Source organism: Diorhabda sublineata, chromosome 8 (assembly GCF_026230105.1).
Source record: "Diorhabda sublineata isolate icDioSubl1.1 chromosome 8, icDioSubl1.1, whole genome shotgun sequence".
Lineage (NCBI taxonomy): Eukaryota > Metazoa > Arthropoda > Insecta > Coleoptera > Chrysomelidae > Diorhabda > Diorhabda sublineata.
The window spans coordinates 13,852,608-13,863,630 of NC_079481.1; the positions used below are offsets into that span (position 1 = coordinate 13,852,608).

Genomic DNA, 11,023 nt, shown 5'->3' on the forward strand with positions numbered 1-11,023 from the left:
TTAATGAAAATTTGATTTTTTACTGATAAAATTTCCAGATTTTCTCATTTTTATGCTGTAGTTTCCATGTTTTATGGTGCCCACGAAACTTATTTAAGAATATTGAAGAAAAACTAAACTTATCAATGAAATTTCTTAATTTTCTCATTTTTTCTGTTTTTTTTTTATTCGTCAATTTTAAAACTATTGAAGTAAGACTAATTAGTGCATCTCATTAATGAAATTTCTGATTTTTTTTCTTGCTTTTTCTCAGGTTTCAATATCAGATCTTTTGAAAAACTAATGTGCTAAGTAGTAATGAAATATCCGGCATTTTTCTTGTTTTTTCTAATATTTTAGAATGAAATCCACTATCATTCTATTGAAGGACAAATAGTACTTCTTGCCAACAAATTACTGGAATAATTTTTGAGCTATCTGTAAAATCTATGTTTACATACTCAAGAAATTACTTAATCAGATTTTTTACTTTATTTGGGTGTTATTAAAGAAATTTCTGGGTTTTTTCATCTTTTCCCTATTTCCTATTTTTTTTAGACCTTTTTGAATATTTTTGGTGATAATTTGTCTTGATTTTGTATCTCTTTTCCTATGAAAATCAGTATAAAATAACATGTGAAAAACTGATTTTCATAGAAAAAGACTTAAAATCAAGACAAATTTACTATTATTTTGAGGTGTCAAGTTCAAAAATATCGAAAAAAAAAATAATTAGTGATACAAATTAATGATATCTTTAGGTTCTATCAAGAAAATTTCTTGATTTTCTCATATTTTTTCTGTATTTTCTGTTTTTTGGTGCATCAGTTTCAAATCTATTGAAGTAAGACTAATTAATATATCTTATTAATGAAATTTCTGGCTTTTCTTCTTGCATTTTCTCGGGTGTCAATTTCAGATATATTGAAAAAATAATCTCTTTATTTCTTGGACCTTTTTATTGAGGTGACGATTTCAAAAATTTCAAAGAAAAACTATATGGTTTTTCAATATTTTTGGGGTAGCAATAAACCTTCCTCAAAAAATTGAAGAATAAATACTACCTCTTACTAAAAATTGTCTGGGTTGATGTTTTCCCTTATTTCCCAATGAAAACTATTTAAAAAATACTGAAGAAATTAGTTAACAACTCGTTGGATTTATAGGTTTTACTAATGAAATTTTCCTTGTCTTTTCAACATTTTTTTAATTATCAATACAACCTTAAAAAATATTGGGGTACCAATAAAATCTATCTCTTGTCTATTTGCAAAAATTTCACAATTTATAATTGGATACATTGTAATGTAATGTACAAAAATTGTTATTTTTGATCAAAAATATTATTGAGGAAAGTGAGCAGAAGATTTTATTACAATGGAATAATTATTTATTTGAACCAAACATATTCCGCTTTTGAAATTGAATTAATGTTTATCCGATACAAATCAAAATATTTTTTTTATTCTAAACTAAGAGCATCCAAACTAAAAGCCTGTTATGTTAATAAAAAAATCTTAATACCATGAAATTGTCCAATATTTAGTTAGATATTTCCATTGCAGTGAATTCTTTCAGTTTAAAAATTTTTGCACTAGTCATAGATGTAAGAAATATAAAATTATTAAAGAATTCCAATTTACAAAAAAGTGTGTTCAATTATTTTCCCTATAAATATTTCCGTTTACATATAATACTATTTTTTAAAATAATGAATTAAAAAGTGTCCCTTTTGTCCCTGAGGAATCAAGATGCCAGAAAGGAACCACGAACGCATTGTAATGGCACTTAGATTTTCTATGGTATATATGAAAAGAAGTATTTAATTAAAAAAAGATCCTTAGGAAACTAACTTTGGAAATTGGTGTGAAAAAGGAGCAAGGATTTGGATCCGATCAGAAGAAATACCGCCTATAAGGAGAATAGTTTCAATCCTCCTATTCCTACCATTCAAACTAGATTTAAATTCCTAATATCCAACGAAACGTAATGAGGATTTGAACTCCATTCTAGGAGACTTCTTGTAAGGCAGATTTTAAGGATTTTATTAAAGAACTATTTATCGAGGTTATCGCCTTCAAATATCAAGGAAAAACAAAAGCTGCACTGAATTTATTATCTTATATTAAAAATCGGTATGGGAAAATACTACAGTAGGTATGTAGCTAATTTTAAGTACAATTTTTCAAATGTTTATTTATTGTGAACCCCCATAAAAAATGGAAATAAAAAAATATTATAACAAAAAAATCTAGATATTCTGAATGTTTCTTATTTGGTGGTTTTTCGTTTTCTTCTAGTTTTCTTCTGTTCTTCGTCGACAGTTTTATTTTCCGAATTTTTATTCCATTCTTTCTTCAATTCTTGTAACATGGTCGGAGTTAGAATGCCTTGCGCCAAAAGACGCTCTGTTAATTTACCTTTTCCCAAACTCATAGACTTTTGACCTAAAAACCAAAGAAAATTAGAATAATCATTCTCCAAAAGAAATTTGAACTGAACGATTTAAACTCAATTTGAAAAAATATTTAATTAACTATGTATCGTTCACTCAAACTGATAGAAATAAAGCACAGGAAATCGTCTACAGCGTGACGCGTTTAAACAACTCGATATTTCAACGATATCGGATTTTAATGTTTACAGAGGGTGAAACCTACCCTAATCACACTGTTCTGCACGAAATCCGAACATTGTTTCAATAAATCTCATCTATTTAACCCTTACAAAGACTTTTATAGTCTTAATATCTAGTTTGTGATTTAATATTTTCAAAAAAAGGCGCAACTGCTTGGATTTTGTTTGGAGCACTGGAACCTACTCTTTTCTAGCCTCTATCTATGATTATATGAGGTTAATAGTAAACAATTCACGCTTTGTTTAATTATACAGATTGTTTGTTTACTTAAATTCCTAAACTAACTTTTAAATGTTTAACAATATTATAAACGTAATTTTAGTTTCTATCAATCGCCTCTCCAAAGTTTGTCTGTATAATTTAGACCTTCCAGAAACTCAAAATACCTACGTTTTCCTTTTCTGACTGACTCAGATGCAAGATTTCGTAATTCTCGATATGGCTCCCAATTTTTTGTTGAATCGTTTTTTTTTTGTTTGAATTTAAACAGCGCTCATCAGTGCTTTGAGGTCAAGAGTTAACCAGATAGCTTTTAAAACAGAGACATAAGCTGAACGGTGAAAAAGTTTACTTTTTCTTCAATATCTGTTAACGCGTTAACTGCCAAGGAAATTTTCAGGATTTGATTTAATCGTATTATATCACTAAAACATTAATTTAAGTACAAAGTTATCACCATAATGTGTAGATGATTGGTTGATTTATATAAAAAAAATTTTTTTGAGGAAGTTAATTATTTCTTAGTCGTCTTTTGGAATCCCGAGGATTCTTTGTAAATGGTAGAGTAATCTCACAATACGTCAACCTTTGATCACTGATACTATCGACATCGACTACCAGCAAAAGTTACGTTTATTTATGTCAACCTAAATTTGAAAAATGTAAATTCGCGTGGTATTTATTTAAATTACTTATGATTTATTTATGTTAATTGTACAAAAAAAATTTTAATTACCTCTCAAATACGATTGTTTTTGTCTGCTCATTGAAAATTCATCGTCGTCGATAGCTGCAGTTCCGGAACTGATACCAGTTTCTGAATTTCTCAATAATCTTGTTAATTGAACAATACCTTGTTGGATAATTTGATCTAATTCCCTCTGCATATCTCTCACTAAATCTGGTTGATTGAATAAATCCGTAAAACGATAACTAAAATTAAATTACATCGATATTGTTATTAGAAAAATTACAATTCACATTATTGTATTATAAATAATTAGCCATAGGGTTTTAGATCTTATCAATTGCTTCGACAAATGCTTGCAAAAGTGGTACTATAAACTACTTTTTAGGTATGCTATCCACCAATATCTAAAAACTAGGATCCAAAACAGCAAACAGAACTAGAATCAAAAGTGTACAGGCCTAGAACCAAACACTCTGAAAACATTTTTAAAGCAGTAATATATGTAATTGAAAATGTGTCCAGTTCAATCTAGAAAGAAATCATCGCAAACAGATCATCATCTTATACTATACCCAAACAGCTATTGGATCTCTAAGCTAAGAAAGACAAATAAAATTACCCTTTGATGGATTATGAGACACACTGGAGTGGAGAGGAATGAAATAGCTGGCAGACTTGCTAAAGTTTGGGCAAACAAAGCCCTCATAGGACTCGAACTCTTTTGTGGTGTTAGCTACAGAACTATAAAGTATTGGAAAAGAAGATAAAATCAGTTACTGAGACAATCTAAAGAAATTAAGAAAGGCAAAGACACTCCTGGGAAACTATAACTAGAAAAGATTTGCTGAATATATCAGAGCAACCTACGAATACTAACCCCTGTCGGGGCACTGTTGCCTCAATGGGCACCTGAAGAAGTCACAAAGACCAATATGAACTGACGCGAGGACAAGGTTGATAAAAACCAAAGTTTGTAATATTGTTAAACATTTAAAACTTAGTTATTGTATATTTAGGTATTTATATAAACAAACAAGAGGTATAAATAAAACAAAGCGTGAATTTTTCACTACTAGTCTTAGATAAACAAACCATACACCACATGCTGCGCAGAGGACTGAACCTCTATCCACATTTTCTCAATGTGTGAGACATAACGGAACACCAGAGGATTACAACTGGGAGCTTACAAAATAAAAGACAGCTGGAATCATCCCAAATTCTGAAATTTCTAAGAGGAGTGGAATTAATAGATCAGCTGTAAGCACTGAGGATCCTTAGTATCACAGAGACACAATAGATCCTTTGGATGATGTATACATGGCACCCTAATATACATACATACAACTAAAAACTGAATTACTCAAGCAGCTTGTTTGAAATTGTTTAAATAATTGTTTATCACACTATTTTGTATAATGAAATAAACGTTATAAAACAAATTCAAAAAGTAATATCAGAATCAGTACTTTTTTAAGAAGAGCTAGAAAACTATTTTAGTGTCACATATTTAGATTGAAAAATATCAAGAGCTAAATTTTTCATTATATGCACACATTAAATAAACGTCCTACAAAAAAAAACTATATCATTTGTTTAAATAAATAAATAGTCAATTAGAGGTTACATAGCACTGCGACATTAAGGTTTACTGGCCAACCATAAGAGCCGGTATCAATATCTACAGCTTGTTTTCCAGTTCCATAATTCTAATTAATTTCAGTATCTATCAAGACTTCATGAAAATTAGATCCTCTTTTCAGAGGTTTTTTATGTTACTTTAGAATGGTGAAGTGGAGCATTCAGTTTCTTCCTACACCTCACACTATTGAATCGTTAATCAAGCACCATTTTGCGAAGAAATCATTGGGCAAGTGTAGCTTATTTTTGATAAGTTGAGATACTTTTTGGATCTAGTGATAGGTAACTTTTTTTACATAAAGTACATCTCTTGCAGTTTTCGTCTTCATACACCATAAATAAGCATGGTCCCAGTAAAAAATACATTCTTATAACCAGGAACATAAACTAAAGTGACTAGTATCCTCGCTAATTCCATCCCATTTCAGCTTTGAATCGATGGTTATTTAAATACAACTTACCTTAACCACAAATACAAATCGAGGACGTCGAATACAGCTTCTAAATGGACTAAATCTAATATTGTCTTTGGTGGTTGTAAAGGCCATCCGATAGTTCTACAAAGCCAGTCAAACGTTATCATTTCATTTTTACTATACTGTCTTGCAAACTAAAACCAAAAAATGTTGGTTCAAAAAAAATTTTTTTCATTAAAATAAATAAAACAATTTGTAAAAATAAAGTTTACAGATTGAAATCAAGTCTTAGTAGCCCCTTCTTCGATATAAACATATTAAAATTGCAGTTAATAATGCAATATGAACTCCGAAATTCTGATTGGTAGAAATTAGATAAAATACTGCGGAGGATGCACTATATGATTGTAAGAATCACATATGGGACGGTTATTTAACCAGAAGGTCGTTAGAAATTTCTAAGATTAATTATAAGCCATGATTAATAAAAAACGTGTAATTCGAGTCAATTAAAAACCACGTTCCGTTAGAAACGCGACGTTAATAAATAACAAACCTTGAAACTATAATATTCGATTAAGTAATGTTGAGGTACTTTCTATTTTGTATATATAACGGAATCAGCATAAATTATGGACAGGCAGTAGACACGGATTGGAGGTCAATCACCTTCAATCCTTACATGTGGTATAGAAAAGCAATTTAGAGTAACAATAATCAATTTAATACACATAATATGAGAACATACACAACCATAGCACTAGCAATCATCAAAATTTCACACCTCTCCACTTGGTTTTTAATAGATCAGTCTTCATTAGGATATCTAAGGAGCATATACATAATGCCAATGACCTCTGACAAGGTACTCAGAAAATATTTCTGTGTTTTACTGATCAAGTAAATAATATTTGTACCATCAAACTTTCAACACTACACCAACACTCACAATTACACTGTCTGATGCGCGTTTCGATAACCAAGTTATCATCTCCGGGGACTAAAGGTAAACTGTTTAGTCTCTGAAGATGATAACTTGGTGATCGAAACGCGGGCAGACAGAGTAATTGTGAGTGTTGGTGTAAACAGTATGTGCAGTATGAATATCATCAAACTTTCAAGAAAAATAACATCCAATACAACTTTGGAATTGGAGCTGTTGATGGTCCAGTTACAAGGACAGCTCTGGACATCCTCCCTACATGTAATACGAATTTGAAATCTGATGTATCTTTGTAGAAAAGTGTTAAAGGAAAGTGAGACTTTGATCTGGAAAAATCTAAAACAAAATTCCACTTGTAGACTTTAAAGTATGGAAAGCTCCATACTTTGTAACAAACAAAGAAACAGGAACCTGTCTTGAAGTTTTGCAAAAACATATATTAGGTGCTTATATAGAAATAGTTTAATTTTGATGGCACATGATCACAAACACTATGAAACTTTAGAATTGATTAAAATATCTATCAGATAAACATGATTTGAGGTAAAAAAAGAACAGATTGAGGCAACATTCCTTCAAATTCATATAATAAATCTTTACCTTTAAAAACATGGTGCACACAAACGGCATCTTTTTATTAATCGGTGCACAACAGAACAAGTATCTAGCCCTAAGAGGTAATGGTACATGTTGAATCATATCAGCCAAAAACTTGAAGTCTTCAGTTTGACACATAAAATATAAGGAATCATCTACTGTTGAAAGGTTTATAAAAATATCCTGAAAAAAATATAAAAACAATATATAAAGTGATCTTAATAAGATCTATAACTAAATACAACTCTACCTAATAACCTTACTTCAAATTATTAATTGATGCTTTAAAATTTGAATCTAATACAGAGTAATGAGAGTTCATAAAATTAACAGCCGCTATTTTGAAGAGGAAGAAAATAATTCTAACCTAACTTAATTTAAGTCCAAATTGAACAATCTATATCGGCATTTATTAAGATGAACAAGATCCTATGAAATGAAGAAGTTACTTAATACCTATACTGGATGCAATCTACATTTTAGAAATACAGAAATATGGTGAATTATCAGACATAGTCTATAATTAGGTTGAAAGAGTCTAAAATAGTTTGAACAATCTATATCAGCATTCGTTAAGATGATAAAGATCCTATGAAATGAAAACTAAAATGGGAATTTACTCAATACTGCTGTACTCAGTGGAAGAATGAAAACACTCAAAGGAATCTAAGCCTTCAAAATGGGAATCTAATGGTGAATCATGAAACTTAATTATATTGACAGGGTCTGAGGTTCTAGTGGAAATAATAGGGAAAAACAAATCCAAAAAAATTATATATTCCATCATAATTATGAGATATCTGGACACATCATCTGAAGGAAGATCTACTCAAAAGACAGAAACCACATACCAGTTAACCTAAAGAAGCAGCTCAGAAAGATTTAGTTAAATAAGAATTAACTTATTTAGTGAAATAGTAAACAAAGGGTATTTATAGTACCATTAGATTGCTAAGTGTAGAATTTGGTAAATGATACGCATAAAGTTCTATCTGTTCAGCTGTTGGATGCAAACCCGCTTGAGTGATAGGATCTGGTTCTGAAGACAATAAATTTTGAAGAGTAGGTAAATCTTCGGGTTTGAACGTTGTTACCGATCCTTCTGGCCATTGAGTTCCATATCTTAAACAAAAATTAAGTTCCAAGTGTGTGAACAGATAAGGGAAAGAAAAAAGAAATGACTTACCGTCCTGCTCTTCCTGCAATTTGTAGAGCAGATGAAACAGAAATGGTATCCATTTCTCTTTCTCCTTTCTCATTCATTGAAGCCTTTATTAAAGAATAAAATACTACCCGTTTTATACTCCTAAGATACATAAAAAGAACTATTAATAAAACTATTAAATGACCATATGTTACTTGGAAGTTTCAATTTAATATTTATCATACTGTGGTGGATTCATTATAAAAATTATCATATTTCATCCCAAATAGGCTGATATCAGGGCTGTTGGCTTAGATTTCGATTTGTTTTAAATGATTTTTGAATAATTAAATTGGAAAGCTTTTTAGAATAGAAGTTTCATCATTCTACATGTTATAGTTGGAGTTACAGCTCTGATGATGTTTGCAATACACATACTTTAACTTTTCTACTCTATTTAATGGATTCTGTTATTGCACTAGGAAACAGAGAATAGCTAATTGACAGCAAAACAATTTTAACTATATTTTTTTTGAATAAATTCAAATTTGATTGGAATATTTTGGGTTTTATGATTGAATTATAATTGGGTTTTGATTTTTCCAAGTGAAATATGGTCCAAAACAAAATGTATAACATACAAGTTAAGACCCATACCGATAGCATCTGTAGCTACTAATATCTTACAACTATTGTCTGGATCATTGAATTTTGCGGCTTGTGCTAACTTTGTCCCGGGAGGCAGGCCACCATAAATGACGGCAACCTCTCTTCCTGTTGCTTCTATTCCTCTAGAAACATTGTAGATATCGTTTTTGCTGAAGCAAACTATACAGTCGCCAGGAAGTACATTTTCTAACGATCCTGTAATATAATATATGTATTAATAATTTCAAATATGAAAAATAATTAACATCTAAAAAAATTGGAAATGGAAAGCAACTTATAAAGGTGCAAACAACTAATCAACACAGTTCAACCTCCCACTGCAAGGAAGAAGACTAAAAAGACAGTGGGCTGAAGATCTATCTCTCAGAGAACTGTTAATGAACAGTAGCCGCCAAAAGACATACCATTTACTTATTACTCAATAGAAGTAGATTGTACATTTTGAAAATAAAAAATCTTGTTTCTCCACAACATTTTCATAACTTTCTGTATAAAGTTTTCTCATATCTTCTATTTATTTTGTTTTGTGCTTTTTTCACTTATAACAACTTTTTTGGTACCCCAAAATTATTTACCATTAAATTGTATCATTGTTTTTATTCCTAGATGATTATTTTTAATCCTTGTACCATTAAAACTCATAATTTAAAGAATGTTAATACTATTGGATGCATAACCTCTCTTTATAGACTCAAAGTTTCCATAAACTTGATAATAATTTTGGAATTATTTAAATAAATTGAAATGTTGTACAAACCTACAGCAGAATCTTCAATTTTTAAAGGAGTCAGTCTCTTATAGTTACGAATTTCCAAATCTTCTCCAGTTGTTAAACTAATTTGTTTAACCAAATCAATTGCTCCGGCTTCTCCACAAAGATGTATTTCTTCAGCTTTAAGCCCCAATAATGCTCTTGTCCATGCCCAACCTCTCTGGGGATCTCTTATCATCTGAATTTCATCTATTACAGCTACTTCATCTGAAATATTTTTCTTTAAATTTATTCAATTTCCTCATAAAAATATGAACTTACAAGGATTAATTACAGATGTCATTTCCACTGTACAAGAAACGTGATTAGACGCATTTCCTGAAGGATCTGCAAAATTTCTCTCTTCACCTGTTACCAAATCACATGGAGTTCCCTAAATTATTCGAACAGTTAAAAAAAATACTTTGTTGATAAACATACATACCCTATTATTTGATTTATTGAATACTTCATTTGCTAGTAGCTTTAAAGGTCCACAGTAAACTCCTGATTTTGATGTTATGAACCTTTCTAAAGCATGATAAGTTTTTCCCGAGTTTGTAGGACCAGCATGAAAAATAATTTTCCTATTTATTGCTCTAGCTTCAGGATACCAATTAGCTGGTAACCTTAAATCTGATATTTTCTTCAAATCATCCATACAATCCAAGTGAGGAAACATTATTTTGGCATGGCGAAGGAAATAAGGAAAAAGGTCGAGAACATTTCCAGCTCCTTGTAAAATATCACTAAACACAACGTGAATATCAGTTGGAAGATTTTGAGCCTCTAAACAATACCTCCGGAAACTCACATATGCTTGGTGTTGCAAATATTCTGTAACGTTCATAAACATTTTGTTATAAAAAGCATTTATTCCCTACTAATAACTTACGATCGAGGCCATTTTCAGTAAGTAACGCTGTAACTTCCTTCTTCTGGTAAAATTTGTTTAAAATTTTTAATAAATCTGATTTGTTCAAATTTCCAGTAAGTTCCGTTCCTACATTTATATCATCAGTGTTAGGTTTAATTTGTACAGGAACAAACAAAGATGATAAACTAGAATCATCTTTTTTTGGTCTAATCTGGTGGTAATTAACTAGGCATGTTCCTTTCACTTCATTAATCAATTTTATATTATTGAAACTTTGAGTTACTGCGCACAAATGTCTAATTTTACTGGTATTTTTTAACATATTTAAAAAGATATATACAAATCATAAACAAACTGTTTGGATGTAAATTTAAAGGTTATATTTTACCAGTATCTCTTAATCTTCTTTTTTATGGTGATAGCCTATATCTACCAATAGGTCTTCGAAAAAATTACTT

The 11,023-nt window shown here is 30.2% G+C and overlaps 1 protein-coding gene across 1 annotated transcript; it reads right to left on the reverse strand.

Annotated features, from left to right (window-relative positions):
* Positions 1 to 595: 595 nt before the first annotated feature.
* On the reverse strand, positions 596 to 10,979 carry LOC130447442 (ATP-dependent RNA helicase SUV3 homolog, mitochondrial). Its single transcript, XM_056784255.1, has 11 exons — positions 10,584 to 10,979; positions 10,134 to 10,525; positions 9,971 to 10,082; positions 9,695 to 9,916; positions 8,910 to 9,132; positions 8,311 to 8,430; positions 8,066 to 8,246; positions 7,128 to 7,307; positions 5,630 to 5,778; positions 3,573 to 3,769; positions 596 to 2,426 (listed from the first exon to the last, which is right to left on the reverse strand). Exons 1-11 carry the CDS (start codon positions 10,885 to 10,887, stop codon positions 2,251 to 2,253), a joined length of 2,256 nt encoding a protein of 751 aa, XP_056640233.1. The 5' UTR covers positions 10,888 to 10,979; the 3' UTR covers positions 596 to 2,250.
* Positions 10,980 to 11,023: the final 44 nt, after the last annotated feature.

Bases quoted from the DNA above. Each gene is read 5' to 3' on its own strand.
- LOC130447442 (XM_056784255.1), bottom strand. From the start codon at position 10,887: ATGTTAAAAAATACCAGTAAAATTAGACATTTGTGCGCAGTAACTCAA. The intron at 10,526-10,583 runs GTAAGTTATTAG...TGAACGTTACAG, and splicing joins TACTGAAAATGGCCTCGATC to AATATTTGCAACACCAAGCA. The intron at 2,427-3,572 runs GTAATTAAAATT...TTTGGTTTTTAG, and splicing joins AAAACAATCGTATTTGAGAG to GTCAAAAGTCTATGAGTTTG.